Source organism: Molothrus ater, chromosome 1, assembly GCF_012460135.2.
Source record: "Molothrus ater isolate BHLD 08-10-18 breed brown headed cowbird chromosome 1, BPBGC_Mater_1.1, whole genome shotgun sequence".
Taxonomy (NCBI): domain Eukaryota; kingdom Metazoa; phylum Chordata; class Aves; order Passeriformes; family Icteridae; genus Molothrus; species Molothrus ater.
In genome coordinates this window covers 114,228,190-114,250,515 of record NC_050478.2, presented here as the reverse complement: position 1 = coordinate 114,250,515, position 22,326 = coordinate 114,228,190, and the positions used below count along the sequence as shown (strand labels likewise).

Sequence of the window (22,326 nt, the reverse complement as noted above, 5' to 3'; positions counted from 1 at the left end):
ATGTCTGACTAAGTGTTTGAATTATTTCTGCTTTCCTTTGCCTAAATCTTTTAGATTAATTTATTCCCTGCTATTATTTACTGAGACTGTTTTATGTAACTCTGTTAAGTGTTTGGGGACACTTTCATGGTGTGAAATGTTCCACACATAATAGAGAGCCATCGTTCAGGCAGCTCCCATGGCAGTTGATGGTAGAGATTCAAGTATTGAGCCATAAATTGTATCAGTATAGTGTAAGCAGGACATTGTTGACACTTTATGTTCCAAATTAGAAAAAAAATTACAAAGACACCTTGCTAGTTTTTGAGCTGCTTCCAGTAATTTCTTTACATGAGAATCTAAGCATGCTCAGACAGTTGACATGTCTCCATTTGGCATAATGTTTATTTCAGGCAAAATTTTCCTCTACAACTGCCTGAGGAATAGCTAGTTTAAGACACTTTTTCTCTCTTGTTGACCTAACTGTGCATGTTCTTGCACAAAACCCTGATGACAAGAAGAATTGGATATTCGGATGAGTATCTCTAGGAACAGTGGATCACCGAGACCAATGGAATATGAAGTCCCCATCCAAGCAGAGACCAGAAAGAAGAGCATTCCTAAAAAAAGGTCATTTGAGATAGCTTGGATTCTGTCAGGAAACAAAATGAGCTGAAACAAATGTCAGCTCATTTAATATACAAGTCAGAAGAAGAGCCTGAGTCAGATGATCAATGGTTATTTGAGAGCATTGGCATAATCCACCAGAATCCTCCAAAATAATAGCTCACAGCAATGCCATTTAGGTTTTGCCTTTTTTTTTTTCTTTTATATGTCCTCTGTATTCTTCACACATATATTTGTAACTCTGTCACCTATTGTATTAGTGGCTAGTTTGCTCAGTACTTTTCCATGGCCTTTTCCTAGGCAGAAAGGCAAACCAAATTCCAGAGCTCCAAGTCCTGGGGGGTACAAGGCTCTGTGCTGTCTTGGTTCTTCCTGGGAACCAAGGCTGGGAACGACTCTTGGAGATAGATTCTCATGGACAAAGCACAGCTGGTGCTGAATAGGGGGCTCCAGAGAAGGGGCTGACCTGGGGGGGGGTAATTGCATCACCACTTGCCCTCCTAATTGGTGTTTTTTATCAATTATGCTAATTACCTAAAACCAATAAAAATGTTCTCACCCCTGAGGGGAGGAGGCAGGTGGGGCTTTTGTGGACATCTTTCCATACTACCTCTGAAGGCCTTCAAATAAAGATCCCCTTTCATATTACTTCTTCACTAAAATTATTTAGAGTTTCATTTCCAGGTTGGGAAAAAGGCAACAACAGTAACCCTGTGACAGTGGCTGATGTCTGAGAAGTGAAAAACACTGAGCTGAAATGAACCTGAACCTGAACCAAAACCAGAGCAAATCACTGTCTATCAAGAACTGAAGATGAAACTGAACTTCTAGTGTGAAATCTTAGCAGAGATCCCTCATGTCCTACCTCTCCTCTGTCAGACACCCATGAAAGGGGCCCAGGATTGTTTCAAACAGCTCCAGTGTGGTGAGAGAGCAGCCTGTCCCTGGGATATGTGAAGCTGGCTGGCCTAAAGGTCACAGCTGAGCTTGGTGTGCCCATCGAGGCTCACGGGAGTATTGGCAGCGACATACGGGGTGCACCAGGCTGCCTGTGATTCCTGCAGGTCTTAAAAGAGGAGTTACACCAGGCTGGGAGGCGTGGGTGGGATCCCCATGAGCAATGCTCAGCAGGGGTCAAGGCCCTGCTTCTGCAAGGCTGCTGGGTACTGCCCAGGGTGCAGGTTTTGGGATGGTTCCAAGATGGAATCTTGGCTGGAAGAAAAGTTATGGGCCATGTGCTTTTCTTCAGCAATTGTTGCAGAAGGGCTCGGATCCACGGTGCCTCACAATGGCTTTGAGCAAAGCTTGTGTAGGGGGAGAATTAAAATGTAAATTCAGGTTTGGCAGCTCAGTTGCATGCTTGTACTCTGCTGGCCAGTACCTTTATCTGTTGCCTCTTTCTTCCCTGCTCATAACAGCACATTTCTGCTATTTTAAATCTAGCTTTTCGTATCCTGGGGTTATGGCACTTCATAGCAGGAAGAAGGTATAATTTTAGCGTATTTTAATTGCTAAGCCATGCTCTCCCAATCTGCCTCCTTATCTCCTTTTGTTCTTTTTCTCTTGAGCAGAAAGGCAAGAGAAATCAGGCATGGAGGAAAATGAATACTGCTCCCTGACAACAAAATCTAGAGCCAACTGTTGCAGTCAGTTTCAATTTGCATTCTCTGGTGAAACCCTGAAGCTTACTGGGACATGGAAACAAGCAGGCTAGAGCAATTTATGATCATGCACGTAGCTACTGCTTTTTTCTTTTAAACTTCTTTTTTCTTGCAGTTGTTTAAAGGAAATGTTAGCAGAGATGCAGACTCCTGCCAAACATGTGTAGCTTTTAGGATACTTACATGCAGCATGAATTCTCAGTCCTGGGTGAGGAGAAGAGGGCACATTTCTTATGCCCCTGCTGGGGAAAAATGCAAATTCAGTGCCAGCTTGCACAGAAATCTCAAATCTCAGTCCTAAATCCCTCCACCCATAAACACATGAGCTACTCTGCACAGTTTGTCTATTCTTGCCTCACTTTGCACACAGTTAATGACAAAATGCTAATTTTTGTTGGTTATTGTTTTGCATTTTGTGGGATAGTATTGTTTGCATAGTATAGTTTCTTAGTGTTTCCTAGCAGGAGAGTGATCTTTGTGATCCAAATATATTCTTTATCATCTGACACCTGACATTAACTATTGGGAGAGGCCATAATAAAAACACCATGTGAGTTGTACCATTACAGCCTTGGTAATGGCTTTAGAGGGCTGAAAATATTTAAATGATTATATTCAAAGACACTCAGAAGATAAAGCATTTGGTTTTGACAACAGAAATACTGGTTGAAAGCGTTACCTCCCTTTTCTTCAAAATTTATGACATTGTCATTAAAACATTGTCATTGTCTTTTGCAAACAACAGTGAGGAAAAGGTGTGTTTGGGTGGGGGAATAGTGGGGAGGACAAAAAGGAGGAAATAGGACTTGTCACCATGGATTAATAAGCCAGGGATGAATATTTAGGCAGTAGTACTGAACTGGAACCAGCATCAAATAGTTACAGTCAAGAACTAATAAACATTTTAGCACTCATCAGTGAGGTGCTAATGAAATAGTATGTGTGGTTTTGTGTCCTTATGGGGAAAACAATCAAAAACTAAACAGTAGTTAACTAATTATACTATCCTTAGGGAAAAAAATTTGTTCCTTTTGGCCATCTTATCAGGCAACAAAAATGTAGACTCATAAGCTCATAGTCTGATAGGTACAAGATACATCAATAAAAGAGCAAAAATTAAAGAAAACCTAGTTGTACTCCAGACAAATTTATTTATTTAAAGAAATATATATTCAAAATTTGGTAATGATTTTATAGTGCTTATTAAGGGAGTCATGAAAGCCCTATAAATTGTAAAATATCTTGTGACTGGATTATTACTTTTACAAGACAACAAGATATTAATGATTTCACAGGATATCATAAAAAAGACTCAAATATTTCCATGGTTTTCAATGATATATGATTTCAGTTTTTTAGTGGGTTAAGATGTCATTTGGATCATCAAGTTTTTAGAAAACTCCTCTCTAGCCTCAATGTATTTACAAACACATAACTGTAAATTTTTCTTTAAGTTACACATTTAGAAAGCAGATTACATATTTATGTGCTTAACTATGGATCTCTTTTCCTAACTTTAGACATGCAATTTTTAAAGCTTTTTTCAAAGTAACAGGTTATTGGTGTGTTATAGGAAGAAACCAAAATATCACCCCAAAGATGTGATCTAAAAACCTGGCTGTTCTCTTCATTACATTCCAGCTTTCTGAAGATTTCACATCTTATCTTCTCTCTTTACAGACTTGGCAAATTTTAATATACAGTTCTTGGAACCAGAAATTTGGTATCTGAGAACCATCTTTCTATAGCCTTCCCAGCAGGACTATTTTACTTAATAGCAGGTACAGCTCATATGTAGAAAAATGTGTGAAAGTCTCTAACTGGAATCCTTTCTTAGCTGAAGACTTTGTTCTACAAATTACTCATGTTCAGATATTTGTGTAACCATCTTCCATAATACCTTTCAATCTTACTTTTAACTTTTGTATATGCAGTTCTCTGTCTCTTCTGTTTCAAAACTGCATAAAAAATGCTCTACTTAGAATCAAATCTGGAAATTGATTCACAGTATGTACAGATACTGTCAAAGCAGAAGATATTCTTAAAGTGTCTGATCTTCCTAATTTGTTCTGCAGAGCCAGTTAAAGTGCTTCTGAATATATAATCTGAAAGACTTGGTCTTGATGACTGCTATTGATGAAATCTTGAGTAAGAGAAAAAAAAAAGCCCTTGATGCCTGAGTTCCCCAAGTGCAGGAACAAACATAACACAAGTCAGTTGTGATGGACTTGCTACTTCATTTGCTGATAACAACTAGAGCAGGACACTTCACTGAATGGTATAAAAAACTCTACAATAAACAGTTCAGGAATAGCCTGCATGAATAAAAATGCTTTTTCTTTCTCAGAAAGCAGAACTCTGAAAGACACAATGGCTGGATTGTAAGCATTTGCTGTTAGAATGCTGAATAATAATAATAATAGTACTCATAATAACAATAAATAATAATAAAGTTCTTCAATCCTTGGTCACATTTACTGGTTGTGCTTGGCCTCAGTGATGCCTGACAACAAAGGGATACCTTATACAGGCAAATGTTTTAAAGATAACACTTCCTCAACACACTTTGCCACTCAGTGGTCCTTCAGCTTTCATGTTAGGTGAAGTATAGCTAATGTGCTTTCCTAGAGATCATTTGCAGCTCTGTACATGTTATCCAACTGATCTTTTCAGAAGAGCTTTTTTCAAAGCTTTGTCCATTCTCATTGCCTCAACTGTATGTCAGTTTCAGAAACTAACACAGGACCCTGCCTTTGGGGTAGCAGATTTTGCTGCCCTCTTATATAAAGAAATAAATTCCTACTGCTTTTTAGATTGCTCTGGGTCTTGGCTCATGTCCTTGTTCAAGCCCCAGATAAAAGTGAATTCTTACAGCTGCTTTAAGTAATTGAGAATCAAAATTTAGAAGTGAAATGCTGATACCACCTTCCCCATTACAGCATTTAGCTGCTTCTGTCATGAAGCAATCAGCCGTGTATTGTAAGTGACTGTGTTGTGAGCCTCTCTGATCTAAACATGTGTTAGCTTAAAATATCAATTCAATTGCAATGCATTATGCTCTGCTCAGAAAATCCATCTGGCTCCAAAGGCTGCTGCCACAGGATGTGCTGCTGCTGCAAAGCCAAAGACCTGTTTCTGCCCTTGTTTGCATGGCTCTGCCTCTCAAGGAATGGCATTGAAGTGGCTGAAAGTGAACCAGCCCAGAGCAGGTGTGGCAATGAGTCAGCCAGGTGTATGGCTACATCGTGCAAATTTCCCAGCTTGTTTTCCCGATTTTGCTGCTACACTCATTATCAAGGAAGTGAAAGAAGGTACCTCAAAAACAGAGAACACCTTTGGATTTCTTTTCAAGCAAATGATTGTAATCCCATTTCTTTCCTACTGAATCACCATTCAAGATACTTTCAGGCATTTCTGTGCTCCTTATAACAAAACTGACTCCATTGGGGTGGAAAGTAAAATCATGCTTTTTAAAGGAAATGCCAAGAAAAAAGAAATAAAATATTCATTCCCTAGCAGAATTTCTTTTTATTGCAAATGATTTTAGTGTCTACTGTGCTTGCAGGTGAAAATACATCATTGAAAACCTCTAGATGAGAGTCCCGGTCTCATGGTGTGAGAGAGATTTGCTGGGGCTACAGTGGGTCTGAAGAAAAGGCATGGAGAGCCATTTTCAGTTTACTGCTGCCTTGGACTCAAGTTGCACATTTTCTGCCTTCTGCTGAGCCAAACCAGCATAGAGCCCAGTTACTGAAGAAAGCAGTTGCATTTTGAGCTATATCTAAGGATGACAAGCTGCTATGTATATACAGAGAGTAAATGCTACCATGTCACTTAGGGTCAGGATCAAGAAAATCACCAGAGCTCAATTTTTTTATGGCTTCAGGGCATCTTACTTATTTAGTTTCATTACCAAGAGTGACTAACCTAGGAGCTCAGAATGAGCTCTAAATGGCACGGGTGACATGGCAAAGATCCAGCTTAGCTAGATGGTGCTCGAACAGCTCTTTTCAGACTGTCTATCTATCTATCTATCTATCTATCTATCTATCTATCTATCTATCTATCTATCTATCATCTATCTATCTATCTATCTATCTATCTATCTATCTATCTATCTATCTATCTATCTATCTATCTATCTATCTATTCATCCACCTTTCTGATGATAATGAATCACTCAATACATTTATCCAGAGAGCAGGAGGAGACTATGAGAGCACCAAGGGCACTCATTAAAACGTGAAAACAGCCTGAAGTTGCATAAGCTTTCAGAGGGCTTTGATGCCGGGCTGGCAGCAGATGGCTGAAGGAGGGGTACACCCCGTCATTCACTGCCCCTGTGATGGGGACGACAGCACAGCTCACGAAGCAGCCCCTGAGCTACTGCAGATTTTAGTACAGCATAAAGCATGAGATGGAGGTTAGTTTATTTCACTTTGCAGACTGAAAACTGCAGTGATTTGGGAGGTTTTTCGTGAGTCACTCTGTTGTCCCCACAGCCGGGGACACGGCAGCAGCCTCGCTCAGAGCGATATGGCAGCTGGCAGAAGGAGTTTGCTGCTTCTGATCTCTGCTACACGTGAGCCCTGAAAGCCCCAGGGCTCAGCACCTGCAGGATGCTCCCAATCAGTCCCTGGGCTGCTCTCTGACCCTGCCACGGGGCTCCTGGGTCTTCCTGGTTTCACTGGGTAGGAGCTCCGGGGAGGCTGCAGCTGTCAGAGCTCCTGCAAAACTCTGTGACAGTCCTGGAGGGCTGCTGGAGGATGACAGGGGGCACTACTTGTGGCTGTCACACTGAGTGAGGATTCAATTCACACTTTCAACTCAATTATGAGTATGGAAGAATTCCTCTGCATCTAGAAATGTCCAGAGGGTGGGGAAGAACACACAGAGGCAGTGTCTATTAGCTATAAGGGCCTGGGATCAATAGTAATTGAGTAACCTCATACCACGAGATTGTTCCTGCCCAAGCTATTTAACTACCAAGGGCACACTGGCCACCCATGCATAAATGATATGCTAAAAGCCCCACTCAAAACTAAAACTAGAAATTCTCTCTTCAGCAGTAACAGAAAAGCTATTAATGATTTGTTTTTAAACTGTATTCATTATATACAGAGAACAGAACACAGTTTATCACTTTATTAACTGACATACTGTGAGAAATAACACCCACTGGAAAAAGGAAAATATTTTAAATTCATTTTCATTATAATTTAGTTAGGAAACCAAAAACTAATAAAATACACTTAATAGGTTTTTATCCCCATTAGGTTAGGTAGAATGTCATGCTTAACATAAAAGACAGCTACTTAATACCTTTCTGTAAAACAATGCTCCTATAAATCCCAGCCCAGCAAGTAGATTTTATTCATTAAAACAGTTCCACTGAGTTCAGTGAGAAGGTGCCCACAGGGGTGAACCTCCTGTACCTGACTGGACCTTTTGTTTGAGTCTCTCTTTAACGCTGGTTATTCACTGATACTGGCAAAACTCTGAGCACAAAGCAAAAATACAATGGGGTTTTTTTTTATATTTGCTGCTTGATACTCATCTAACACACAGCTCAAAAATACTAATATGTATAAAACTAGTTACAGGTATGAAATCCCATACAAATCTCATCATTTGTAGTATATTCTGAATACCACTAAACTTGGATGTCATATGAGGCACATTTTAAAACCTGCATTCCCACTTTGACATGCAACTTACAGCTGAAATCACTCTCATCAGGAAAGATTACTTTTCTGGTTAGTTTTGGCAAAAAAAAAAAAAAAATTAATCCTACAGATTAACAAACTAACATGCACTCATGCACTAGCAATGAAAATGACAGAAAATTTCAGATCTCTGGTTTTGGTGTGAAGCTGGACATGCACTTTGGCTCTGTGACTGAAGATTTAAAGGTCACTGCATGATGAAGAATTCACATTAATTCTTATCTTTGAGGTATTGTGCAGTCTTTGGGTAAGACACAATCACGACTAAAATTTCTCACTGCTATATTAGACACAGGAAAGCTTTTTCTGTGCCAAGCATGCATCACTTTTTTTCCCATTCCCAAGCAAAAGTACCAGTCATGAAAAACACAGGAACCCAAAAATGAAATTGGAAATTTTTTCCTTGGCAAGTTCACTTATAGCACAACAAAAAGGGAGCAGAAGGATATGCCACCAACTTTCTGACATTCCCCAACAAGTAGAATTCAGTGTGTAGGCAATATATCACGCTTGCAGAAACTAAATGCACTACTTTGTGTCTCAGGCTATCTTTACCACTGTGTATACATTGACAGCTTTGTGAAGGCACTATTACATTTAAAATCTGTAGATAATGTGAAAATAATTTTTGTTGGGTTTTTTTTCGCCATTCCCTGCAGCAGTAAAGAATTTCGTTTCATACTAACTCCAGGCTCATAACACCCTTAAAGCCTGGATCCATCAGAGGGGAGCAGCTGATCCGCAGGAGAGCAGGGCTGCCCTGCAGAGCGATCTCAAGAGGGCTGAGAGGAGTGACAAGAAGACTTACATAGCAAAGGAAAACTCTTGCATGTTCACTTTGGGCCACCAGTACTGGAAATACTGTCACAAACTTGAGCAAGGCCAGTGAAGGGTTACTTAAATAACAGGATCATAGAATGTCAGTCCATACTCTTGCAAATGGTCTGTCTCCATCTGCCTTGTAGGCCTCCTTTGGGTACTGAAAGGCCACAACTAGGAGACCCTATTTCCATGCTGAACAATCCTAATTTACTTATACTTTCCTTGTAGGAGAGGTTCTCCATCTCTCTGACCATCTTGATGGGCTCCTTTGGACTCACTCCAACAGGTCCATGTCCATCCTGTGCTGGGGACCCCAGAGCTGGATGCAGCACTCCAGGTGGGATCTTGCCAGACCAGAGCAGAGCAGAGGGGCAGAATTCCCTCCCTTGCCCTGCTGGCCATGCTGCTTTTGACCCAGCATGGGATATGGTTGGTTTTCTGGGCCGTGAGTGCACATTGCCAGATCATGTCCAGCCTCACACCCACCGGCACCCCCAAGTCCTTATCAGGGTTGCTCTGGATCTGTTCATCCCCCAGCCCATGTTGATACTGGGGGTATCAACACCCCAGTATCACCCCACCTGACCCAGGTGCAGCACCAGCACCTGGTCTTATTAAATCTCATGACTTCACGAGCTTGTCCAGGTCCTTCTGGATGGAATCCCATCCTTCAGGTGTGTCAGCTGCACCACTCAGCTCGGTGTCACCTGCAGATTTGCTGAGGGTGCACTCGATTCCTTTGTCTATGTCCTAAATGAAGATATTAAATAACACTGGTCCCAATATGGACCCCTGAGGAACACCACTTGCCACCAATGTCCTATCAGGATTCTGAGCCACTGACCACTTCCCTCTCAATGTGACCATCTAACCACTGTCTTGTTCACCTAGCTCTCTACTCATCAACTCCATCATTTTTCAATTTAGAGAGATGGATGCTGTGGGGAAGCATGTCAAAAGCTTTGCAGAAGTCCAGGTATATAACATCTGTAAGCCTTCCCTTGTCCACTTATAGCCACAGTGTTAAGGACTATGGTGATTGAGCTGGGTTTGTGTAGCCTGAGGGAGAGGACTGTGAATCAAGAGGAGAGATATAATTGTCATTTTCTCCTGCCTAAAAGGAGAATTATACAAACCCCTCAAACTTAGAGGCACAAAATGAGTCAAAATTGCAGCAAGGCAAAATCTGATTTAAGTAAAAAAAGAGTTTTTTGCCAGGGTGTTGAGCACTGGTACAGTTCACCTGAGAGGCTGTGGGCTCAGCAACCACAGAAGGGCACAAAACTCAAACAGACACAGCCCTGAGGAACCTGATCGATTTTTGAACATGGCTGTGCTTCCAGAAGGGTTCGGACCAGATGATCGATTGAGGACCCTCACACCTATCTTATTCTTTCATTCTGTGACAAGACACTCAACTGGTCTGAGCTGGAAATACCACCCAGAGGTGAGATTACCAGCTTGGTACTTGAGCAAACTGCATCAAAAAGCCTTGAGAAACCAATCTTTAAATTATATTCCTATGCAAATGTAAGTTTATAGAAGCACTTATAATTATTTTCTTTCAGACTGGTATAATACCTGTAAGGTATGACAAAATATGTACCTAAAGTTGTGTTCAGATATCCAAATATATGTCATGATTTTTTCAAAATTTAGTGAAGGAGGCCCCTACCTACGATCTTTGGTAACCAGCTGATTTATTGATACCTTCCAACAGGTATTTGAAGCTTAGCCAGAGACAGCTCTATCTGCAAATGTAGCTAGGATAGCTAATGTGAGAAGAAGGAGGACAAAAAGAGTAGCAGTAAAATGTGTACTAAATCTTCTTAACACTGTTTTTAATTCCTTTTTTTTAAATTTAAACTACATATAAGGATGTTATGCTGATATGTTATGAAGCCTTATTGCTATTCACTCAGAATGACCCAAATAGTTTATTCATTTTCCTATGATGTAATGAGTGGAAAAAAATGTTTAATGAGTGGCCAAGCTTCCCAAAATGGTATTTTTTGCATCATAATGCACACTTACATTTATATGTCTACATAGTTCTGTGTGATCCTCTGGTCTTTTTATGACCACTTAACAAGTAATAAACAAGGATAAAGATATCAGCATAAACTCAGTAAAAAACAGAGTCACCAGAACATATTATTATGAAAAAATGTTCCATGCAGTTCCCCTCATTACTAATGCTGCAAGAGGATTTAGGGTTATTTTACTGCATTTAAACAGAAAAAATAAAAATATTCACTAGTCATCTCTGATTGACTTTCAGGGGTTGAAGTCCAGTAAAATGGGTTTGTTAAGAAGACAATACCTGTGTACATTGCTTCTTGCTTTTACAAGTTGTATTGATGAATCATACTTTTAGATAGATGAATGGACATGGACAGGACATCAGGAAACACAGGAAATAAATACAGGGCATGAGGCATTATGGGGTTACACAAAGACTTGTAGGGTTACAGGAACACCCATGGCCTCGTAATCACTCCCTGGACATGGGTGCTGAAAGAGAGCTGGTATTCAGAAAAGATGGAAATAATGGCAAAAGCAGTGTGTGTGAATGGAATGACAGCAGGGTGTTTCAGAAAGGGTTCCCTGATAAAACAGATTCTGTTTGCATACAAAATCACTTTGGGGAAAGATTGTGGGTAGTTGTAGAGTCTGCTGTAGAATTCCAGAGTTAAATTTGGATATGGATTGAGCTGTTCAAACCATTATTACAGGGAGAAATTCTTCACAGAATTGTCTCGTTATGGTAGCTTCTGATTTGTCAGATATAGGCTGGAGAACAAGTGCTGCTGAAGGCAGCCCAGATATTCCAGGGTGTGACAACTGACAGCTTTTCTGAGAGAAAGCAGAGGATTCTTTCTAAACTTAGTTATGGAAAGCATAGAGGTTGTTACAGGACATCTAATTGTAGCAAAATAGCATTGAATCCCATAAATGTTGGTTTAATTTATATACAATGGAGGGATAAACAAAAATAGATCTGTTAGTAAGTCTAACAGAATTTTAGAGAAATGAGTGAAGGCAGCAGAAGTTAATTGTTCTGTTCCCCACTTCTCTGTGGGGAAGACTTGGATTTTCTTTGAGGCAAAGCACAGAAGTATTTCTGGAGCTTTTGACAACTGAACCCAAAAACTTTCAGAAAAAAAAAGCCTCAAAACCTACCTCAGAAATGGTTCTTTGATTGAAATTAAAAAAAGAATGATGAGCAATAAAGGTTGTGCTATATAGGACAATTTTCCATAAGGGCTCTTGAAATAAGAGCTCAAAGACAGACCCAGCTGATAGAAAATAAGAACAGAAAGGAAATTTGTATTACTGTAGATGGAAGCAACACTGGAAGTTCCTTGTTTTCACCCAATGCAACCAAAACCTTTCTGTCTCAGGATTCAAAATAAGCCAATGTATGAAATCGTGCTGTTGGTGAGCATCATCTTAACTATCCCCACTCAGAAGTGGTGCCACGTGACTGAAAAGGAAGCATTTCACAAGTAGCTGGCTGAAGCAGGGCTACAATGCAGGCTTCAATACAATACAAAGCTTTAGAGCAGCTTTTAAAGCAATAACTAACTGAAAACAAAGGTAAATCTAGAACCATAGGATGGCTTGGGTTGGAAGGGACCTTAGAGGTCATCTAGTTCCAAATCTCTGCCATGGGCAAGGACTACCTTCAGGAACATCAGATTCCTCACAGCCCCGTCCAACCTGGCCTTGAAACATGAAAGTGTATGAGAAAGAATGGACAAACTAAAAATGAAGTAGATCATAAGAGAGCTAGAGTCTAGAATAGCTCAATAGCTTTCTTTTATAAACCCTTTCTCAACAAGTAAAGTGTGGCAGATCTAATCTATCACATGGCAGAATGGCGACTACAATGCTAATGGGAAAGTGCTGGTGATGCTCGAGAGGTTAGGAAATAGCAGAGGAGAAATAAGGCAGGTAAAGGAACTAATTAAAGAAAGATACTGCAGATTATGTTGAAATGCTCATGAGGAACCCTTGAGATGGAGTAGAGTTACTCTTACTTTTTCAATACTGATTACACTTGGAACCAATCTTGTCTGAACACTTTTCTTAATGACCTTTATTTGAAACATAATGTACTAGTAAGTGTTTGGGAGATATTGTCAATGTAGGAAAGGAGAGTGATATGTGCAAAAATCAGGAGCACCTTGCAGGCTGGAAATAGTAGAAAAGAGACAAAATTTCATTACAGGTATTTAATTGCTAATATATTTTTATAATGTAATTGAAGTCTCATCAGAGCGATATGACACTGGAAGAGACTGTGTGTTTTCAAGGACCATGAAATAACTAGAATTAACTAGTCCAATACCTGAGTGAACAGGGAATTACAATCCTAGATCACACCTAGTGAGATATTGCCATGAGAAATATGGGAGCTCTGGATAAATGTCATGTAGAGTCTTCAGTGCAGCCTTGGTCATCTGTATACACCAAAGACGAATTCAGACTGGGACTGAGGAAGAAAAAGTCTATGAAGAAAATTCAGAAACTCTCATGAGATGAAAGAATGCACAGCAGGAGGAATGATTCCACTTTTCCATCAAAGTATTTCTTATTCCCCAATCCCATTTGTCACTCACAACAATCCCACTGGGCAGGGGAAAGCAGTGCAATTCCTTGTCTGGAAGGATGACTGGTGGCTGGTAGGTAATGAAAAATATTGGCTGAAGTCTGACTGCTTTTCCCTGTAGTGGAAGCTCTCCATTTAAAAAAAATCTGTTTAAAATCATAATTATTTAATTTATTTTTATTTGCATTGACTGCTTTGTTTTTACAACATGTAAGAAAACATAATTATCTTTGAGATGTTGGCTGTTCTTTTATACTGATTGAAGTACTGCAATGGATCAGAAGTTCTTAAAAGCAGGACTGAAGGACAGAAATGGGCTATATAATTGTAGGAACCCCATTTCCTTAGGGAACAGGTGTAAAAACAGGAATGGCACTAGAACAAATGTGTGCAGACTGCTGATAAAATTAAAAAGTCAGGACAGGCATCAGCAGGTCTATGTCAATCCGAGAAGCTTTCAACTGGTGTATTAGATACTAGGGGTATAACTAGTTTTAAGATTGTAATCAGGTTATGAAATAGATTATTTGACATGATTGCCTTCAGTCAGGAAGTCCTCTCCTGGACTATCAGAAACAAGGGTATGTTAATATGATGCCTCTATCCTAATGAGCACAAGATAACATTTTTAAAATTTGCAAAAGGACCTGCGGATCAGTTTAAAAGTCATTTCTAGAAAACACATTTACTCCGTAGTATATCATACTTGTTGATCCTTGTCACTGGAAATCTGTTTTGCCAAGTATCAAGCAGAATCTGTAAGTATAGGTTGCTCTGGTTTAGTTTCTCTGTGGAAAGTTTGGGTGCTGGACTGCTGTGGTGCAGAACCTTGGCAACACAGAGAAAAGTAATGGCAACTTGCCCAGAACTCAAATGCTGCACCTGATTTCCATACAAATATATATTGAATTGTATAAAATACTGCATCAGAATTGTGAATTTTATTTAGTTATCTATTTATAGGGCACGGCAAATGTAGGCAGCATTTTACAGAGCAATCCAAAATTGCTGTGTGGTAACAAAAAAGAAAAGCTGTGCAAAAGCATAACGTTGTTCACAAAAAAATTGTAGACTTAAATGATTTTCAGTTTACTGTGCTGATATGAAAATTCTGAATTCCTGATGCACAGCATTGAGCTTTGCCAGAGGATTTTTATAAACAACTAGTGAACAACATAATTTGCTTCTGCCAGATAAAGTTTGAACCTATCAGCTATGTCATAAACTGCTATCAAGTCTGAGATTCTTCTTCAGCTCAGGCAGGAGCAGCAATTTGTTTGGAGTAGAAGCACTGGAGAATGGTGCTTGGTGGCACTGTAAACATTGTATACTGGCAGTGGTGTCAGCATATAAAGTGTAGGGTTTCCAACAGAGTTGGTAGAAAGTGGGAAAATGTTTGGCCAGGGAGATTTCCTGGAAATGCATTTTCAGAAGAATCCAGTAGCTCTGTGGTGTGTGGTGACTTCCATGAAACTTGATGAATTTATAAACTGGTCTGAACTTTTCGTTTTGCTTCTGGCACAACTGTCAGTCCCCATTAAGAAATGCAGCTTTATATGACATAAACTTTGATTAGATTTTGATTAAGCTTTGATAGAGACTTTGATTAATAGCACTGTATGGAGAAACCAGAACAAACCTCCCAGGGGCTGATGAAGAAAAAATTGTCAATGCAGTAAACAGGAATGAGAAGCTAATCTATAATTTAAGCAATGTGTTAATTAATACAGTATAAATAATGAAATCTGTGGTAAATCCAGGGAGTAATCTTGTCTATCTGCTCATCTATGTGTGGTTAGAACACCATATCTTGAATAGGAAAGTAGTATCTGTGTGATAACTGTATGATGGGAGTCTTTCCAATCAGATGGTCAGCAGGATTTTTTTCTTGCTAGAGTTTACTCATTTTAAGATGAGAAACCTTTTTAAAATGGCATAGTGGGAAAACTGAAATAAGTAAAAGAAGAGTGCCAAGAGATGGTTGCTAGTCTGTGGGCAGGACTCCAAGATGAGGTGCCACATAAAGGGACAGCCCTGACCTTCCTTCCTCACCGTGATGCCATGTCCTCCCTTGCCTCCCCAGGGCTGGCATTACCCATTGTTGATATCCCCCTGTCTCAGGAAGCTTGGCTGTGCTCAGAGCAAAGGCAGGAGGGACAGACTCCTGTGAGGAAAAGAGGAAGGAATTACCTATTTCACGGCACATCAGTCAGTCTTCTAGAGAGTAGATATTTCTTCAAACTCAAAGGAATCACCAGAGTGGAAAAGGTGGATGTGAGAGGGGTATTAGCACAGCTCCAGTTTAGCCCACTGTCAAACTGAAGTTGTTCGGCTTCTTGAGAACTTTGCATCTAGAAATCATCAGCTTCCCCCACAAGCAATTTCACTCCTTCCACTCAGGTGAGACCTGGCTGCTGGTTGTAGGCAGAATAAAAATGAACATTGCCTCTAAATGTGCCAGTTTTGATGACATCTTAAGGAAGAATCATGGTTTTAGATGATAATTTGGCTATTGTGCTACTATTACTGGGATATCCCTGGATGAGGATGCAGAAGAGAGATGCCACTCCATAAGGTCTGTCGATGGCCTCCCACACAAGCCTCGCTGTGCTGCAGGGTCATGATACAGGGTACACAATCCTTGCTAGAAGCTTACACTGCAGTTTTAAAATTCATGCTTGGGGAGTCCAGGCAAGTGCTAAAGGATCCCTGTGGTGTATCCTCAGGGCTTTTGAAGTGGTCTGTACTGCAGTGCATGGGAGATTGAGGGGGAAGGTTTTGCAGATATTGCGCAATATTGTTCATGATCCCCACAAAGATCCATGGGCAGGTCTGCACATATGTCTTCCCTTGATTAGCAGGACTTAGTTACTGCAATAAGAAATAGTCTGAACCAAGCCAATACCCATTAAAAACTTGGAATCTTTAGTAATGCTGATAACATTCTTCTGTTGGGAATAATGCTATTTTGTTGCATTTCGAATTGAAAATATAGAATTTCATAAATAAAAATACTTAGAAGTTTTTCTTGCTGTAATTAATGGATTAATATTAGAAGTACCCTGCTTACAGTCGATTCATTTCCCGTGCCAAATTTGTGGTTTGTGAAAGTCATAAACTCTTAAGAACACAGACCAGCAATGTCACTTAACAATTCTATTAATAACTTTTTCCTGTGGGACAGAGAACTAAAATAACAATAAAACCAATAAAAACCCAGTAGCATTCCCTAAACAAAGAAAATCAATCAAACACCCTGTTTATTGATCCCTGTTGGAAATCTCTCTAACAGGCTCAGTGAGTGGACAGCTAGCTGAAGAAAATACCTTATGGCTGGGACTTTTAAAACACCCATTTGTAGCATGATACCACTGAGAAAAATTATGCTCTTCTTATGCAGCCTTGCAGCTAATCCACCATCCTATGGTGCAACGCATTAGCCTTACCATTTCTTTAAGAAAGGAGAGAAAACAGAGAAAGGATTTTCACAGCTGGCAAGATGCTAAAACATGTTAGCTTTTATCATGAGAGTATAATGGTACTACTGTTTAAGAAAATCCAGCATCTTCTTTAATTTTCTTTTTTTTTTTTAGTTTTTTTAAATTGATCTTTTTCTCTGTGGAAGCTGGAAAAATATGGGGGAAGAGAGCATAACTAAATACCATCAATCTTCTCAACTGAAATCCATAATTATAGTTTTTATTACTTTCTGGTTTCTGATATATAGGTTTCACAGAGCTGATTGCAGGGTGTAGGAACCATTTTTGCCTTTTAAATTGAGGCATTTCAGGTCTTCTCTAATTAACCACTTTCAGAGTGTATCACAGGCTTAGTGTCTACTCACCAGGCTCATTTCTCAGAGAGAGATCTGTTATTGCACTAAAATGAGGACAAGAGGCATTCTGTATTAATAGTTTATGAAGATAGCTAAATTACAGCTGACCATACTGTATTCTGCCTATGTTGTTCTCCTAAGTCTTTCTCTGGACTCACTTTTTCTGGGAACACAAATCTTGAAGGAATAATACCTTCTCTGCAATGATAACAGTTTGAGAAATTGCAGTAGGAAGTGCATAGGCAAACTTACTTGTACAGAGCACCAACTAATTAAAATAGAAACTTTGGTTTTCTTTTCCCATTAAGGTGGCAGAGTTTTAGATCTAATGAAACAAAAAACACAGGAAGAAGTACAGCTCTTAAATGCATGACAGTTCAGAGCTCTGTAAAGTAAAGCCTCTGATTTATCCACAGGAAACTGCCCAGGATCAAGATCTTCACACAGTTACCCACTTTGTACCAAATCCTTTTTTAGCCAATCAGACTCACTGCATGATACTCATAATAAGCTAACCAGACCCAACATTTTCTTGGAGCAAGGAGCTGTCACATTTTCTTCTTGCACAGTGGTAAGCACATGAGCTGTTCCTTAAAAGCAAATGACAAAATTCTGCATTTCCTTCCTGCCTCTGTCCCTCTCATTCTCTCCTCCTCCCTTCACTCCTCACTGCCTCATGGCATTTTTGTCACCTTCTGGATTCCAGGTTCACATTCACTTCATTCCCTTGCTAAAAAGTTCTGTCCAGGTGCAGCCATAAGGCAAAACAATGGCACAATACAAAAGGACAGCTTGTCAGGTAGCCAAAAGCAGCATGAAAAAAGCAATATTGAGTGAGATATTCCAATATCTGTATCACCGACTAACAAAGCCATCTAGTAGGACATATGCATGCATTTACCATTTTAGAGAAGTAACCACACTTGCTGAAAGCATCAACCTTAGAAGGAACCCAGAGTGTGAGGGAATGAGTACTGCTGGAGAGATGATTTGTATTATTTCAGGTGAGCACGGCCGAGAGCTGATGGGCATAAACATTGCCATTATCTTCACACAATTGCTGTTATCTCCTGTGCTGTCTCCTGCTTTGCATAATGCCATATGAACCTCATTACTGCAGTTTGCAGGGTTTTGAACATTCACAGAAAAAAGCATAGGGAGAAGAGTAATAGTTTGATTGATGCAATTTTCACATTGGCCCAGTGGATAATCAGAAGAAGCTCTTCTATTACAAGACATGCAGAAAGCAAAACATTTTAAATCCTACCCACAACCCAGGGCCATTAAGAAAGGCTAAAAAACCTCTAATAACATAGTCTTTCTTGACAGAGTTATTGTTAACAGCTAAATAGCAGCTAGCAGGCAAGATCTACTCTTATGCCAGGACTACAAGGCACACAGCAGTCTGAACGAAGGATAAATATGTATGCGTGGAAATTACATCTTCCAAAAATTATAAAAAATAAATAGATTAAATGAACCCCTACCTTGGAGAGCCTGGAGTGTACGAGTCTGTACAACAATACAGAGTTGCAGGACCAGCTGTGGTGCACTTTCCAGAAAGGTGGCTAGCAAATGCAGCATACTCACATCTGCATACTCATACACCATTTTCCAATAAAACCGCCATCTGTCATTCTCTCCACTCTGTCGACTCCGGATACCCAAGTACATCGTGTGAAAATACCTGGAATGAAAGAGAGTGGTTATAGAAGCACAGAATGATATTTTACATGTTCTACTTCTGCTTGCAGACAATGTTTTGTTCAATGTACTTCAAAATAATGAACGCTTATTTAAAAAGATCATTGTATTTCAATTTATAATAGTTGATGTGATAAGAGTAAACTAAACTGAAGACAAGACTAGCCTTTATAAGGCCATTAAAAAAGCTTAGCATTGACTTATTTGTTAAATAATATTTCTTTCAAGGACCCAGTTTTCTAATTTGAAATATACAGATGATATCTTGATTATATGGCCGTCCTGAGAGGTTTTGCAAATAATGAGAGGAACAAAACGGTCTCTTTAATGAAAACATGCAAATAACTAATTTTTTTTCTGCATAGCTGTATTAGGACTTGGAGAACCACCTGCACTGCAACTCTGAGGTGGTCTTAGCCTGTAGCTCTGCTATGGCTGAGCTTATTGTCCTGCTTTTCGCCCCATCTGACACACTGAGTATTTCAGATACTGCCAAATGTATTGTGGTTTTTTTTCTCTTAGTTTGATTATTTTAGTCAGAGAGAAGATGTAGCTGTGAGTTCCTATTTTAGAAGGCGTGGAGATGTGGCTGTGGGTTCCCTTGGAGATCAGAAATGACTCACTATGGTAGCTCCCGTGCAGCAGCAGCAGTAAGCAGCAGCAGGAGCCAGGAACCCAACAGGCTGCTGCTGCTCCCTGTAGTAACCAGCAGATAAAGGGAGCAAGAGGCAAAGCCCCTCAGCTCTTGTGCCCTGTGCAATCAGCAGGAAAAACACCTGGAAAACAGCTCATTAGCTAGATTTTGGTGGGTGCAGGAGCAATGAGTGGTTTTAGGAAGCAAGGGAGGTCTTCTGAAGGCTAGTACCCAGATGCTGTGATGCCTGTGGTGACCCTTGCAGAGCGTGCAGCAGCCTCCCATGACACACCTGAGTCACAGCATAGTGATCACTCTGGGTGGCCTTTGATCTGCTATGTTATTCTGATCTGACCTCAGATATTCTGTGTCAGAAAAGCTCCCACATTGTTCCTGCAATTTTAGTTCCAAACTAATTAAGGCTGGCTGAAAAAAATCCCCAGTCTCACTTAATGAAAAATTTTGAAGATTAAGGTGTTGGCTTGCATCAGGGTGCCTTGTGTCCTGCAGTAGTAGCCTGGGGGCTACTAACTAATGTGGATCTTTGTTTCTCTTTTTCTTGAGGTATCTTTCATATCCTGTTCCTGACATCATTTTCTTATGATATTTTTAATATGTCTTCACAGCAATTTTTTAAAGTGAGATCCTATTTTATAATTAGAAAAAGTTTAGTAAATTTTAACCACTTTCAATATGAATTGCTTTAATTAGTTAATATAAAGTATTTCAGTATTTCTTCTTTCCACAAGTTCTTGTCTTAAAACCCTTTTTCTAACTGGTGGAGCATGGTGAATAGTGAAATCTCCTTTTACAAAGGTTGCATGCAACCTCTAATTTCTGCTCAGCTGTAACTCTGGAGTTGTCTTATGCTGATGAGAAGACTTTTGGCTTCTGACTGGCAAAGAGCCCAAGACTTGGTTGCCCCCTTGAAGAATGACCCAATGCACCCTTGGACCCAATGCACACTCTATGCGGAGCAGCAGTTTTTATTCAGGAATATTCACGAGTCAAAACCAGGGACTAGCACAGAGAAACAGCTGAGAGGACAGATCTGAGCCTGCAGCATTTCTCTTGACAATGCACATCACAGCAATATAAAAGGAAAACACATTAAACTCACATTTAAATTAAAATCACACCAGGTGGCTTTGAATTTTATCAAAGTCCCGTGTGGGAGTGAAGCAGCAATGAGCTGCTCAGAGATTGAGACCACAGAGGTACAGTAAACAAGATACCAACTGTAACTTTCATGCAAAACACTGAGAAGGTCTAGAGGGGTCAGAGTATGATGGGATAACTGGGCCTCTCTGGTGTCTTTGGGGTTAGGTAAAGTGGAATGGCCTGCTGCCCAGATCTGAAAGCCACTGAGCTGGAAAGGCATCTTTTGCTGCACAGTTCTGTTAATGGGGTCCATTGGACCCACTGGTTCTCAGTCACGATCCATTTAATTGTTCCTGGACCTCTCATTAAAGTCCTGCAGCACAACAGGGACAGGAAAGGCTTTTATTTCCTTCTGCAGTTTATTGTTTGGGTGGGTTTGGTTTGTCCTGCCTAACATGTCCTCCCAAGGGGCACACCTTGGAATATTGCACATAGTGGGACCAGACAGCATCTTCAACACCATTCTTTTAAGATATCACTAACCTTTGCTATAAATTCCTAAAGGAGCTGTGGCTGCTGAAAGTTGTGCCAGGAGGCTCTAGCTCTGCCAGTGGAGCCATCTGCAACTTCAGTTCTACAACATTTGTACAAAAAATACTTTTCCTATTACAAAAATGACATACTGTGGCAGGTGAGGACCCCTAGGGTTCTTTACCTGCTCTGCAGAGTGGTTGTGCATGGCAAATATGTTGTGATTAATGAACCCGTATGGAAATATTTCCTCTCCCATTGCACTTTATTGTGAAATGCTGGCAGTGAGTTATTGGGGACTGGGGAATCATTGCTCTTGGTCTACTTAGCTCTTTGCAATTTAAACACAAGACGTACAGGAGGAAGATACTTTCTGGTTTTACACACTGGGGACCAAATTTCAGCCTAGGGTGATTTTTTTTTCTGTCCTTTCAATTTTGGCCAAATTAATTGCAGGCTGAAATTAACATTTACACACATAATTACTGTCACTGATTTATAGGCATAATCAGGTGATTAGACAGCTAAACATTCTGATTTGCATCCACAATTAATTGCACCAGCAATTGATGTTAGGTGTGCAAATTAGCAGTTATTAAAATAAAAAGAAGGTCTAATAAAATGATTCATATATCAAAGACACTTTTTTCTGATTGTGAAATACAGAAGAAAAAAAAATGGGAGAAAGAAAGTGCTTTGTTGTAGTGGCTTCCAAATATAGCTTAACACTGCAGCAATGACACATTCCATTTTATATATATATGCATTATGTAATTCCACTTCAGACACCCTCACTGGAGGCCTATTGTCAGCAAATGCCATACAGACACAGTCAGAGGTAGTTCCTGATTTGAAGGGTTTTTCTATTTTGGTATTCTGGTATTGTTTTGGTAGAAATTCACATTTTTATGTGAGTCCAGGTAGTGACTCTTATGTACAGTTATTCCAGAAAGATATAGGAAAAAACAGTATATAGTTCTGCATTGCAAAATATCTTAGGTAAATTGATGTCAATGAACCTGAAAGAACAGATGTGAATGTCATTTTTTTGGTTGTGATTGCATTTAGTCAACTACAGTCTTCTGCTGGTG

At 39.9% G+C, this 22,326-nt stretch overlaps 1 protein-coding gene across 1 annotated transcript in view; it reads right to left on the bottom strand.

The window, feature by feature from the left end:
* Positions 1-22,326, bottom strand: part of XKR4 (XK related 4) — a 227,886-nt gene that overhangs the window by 71,733 nt on the left and 133,827 nt on the right. Inside the window, exon 2 of the mRNA XM_036403995.1 lies at positions 18,753-18,952. Coding sequence (XP_036259888.1) covers positions 18,753-18,952 — 200 coding nt within the window. The remainder of the gene's footprint in view (positions 1-18,752; positions 18,953-22,326) is intronic.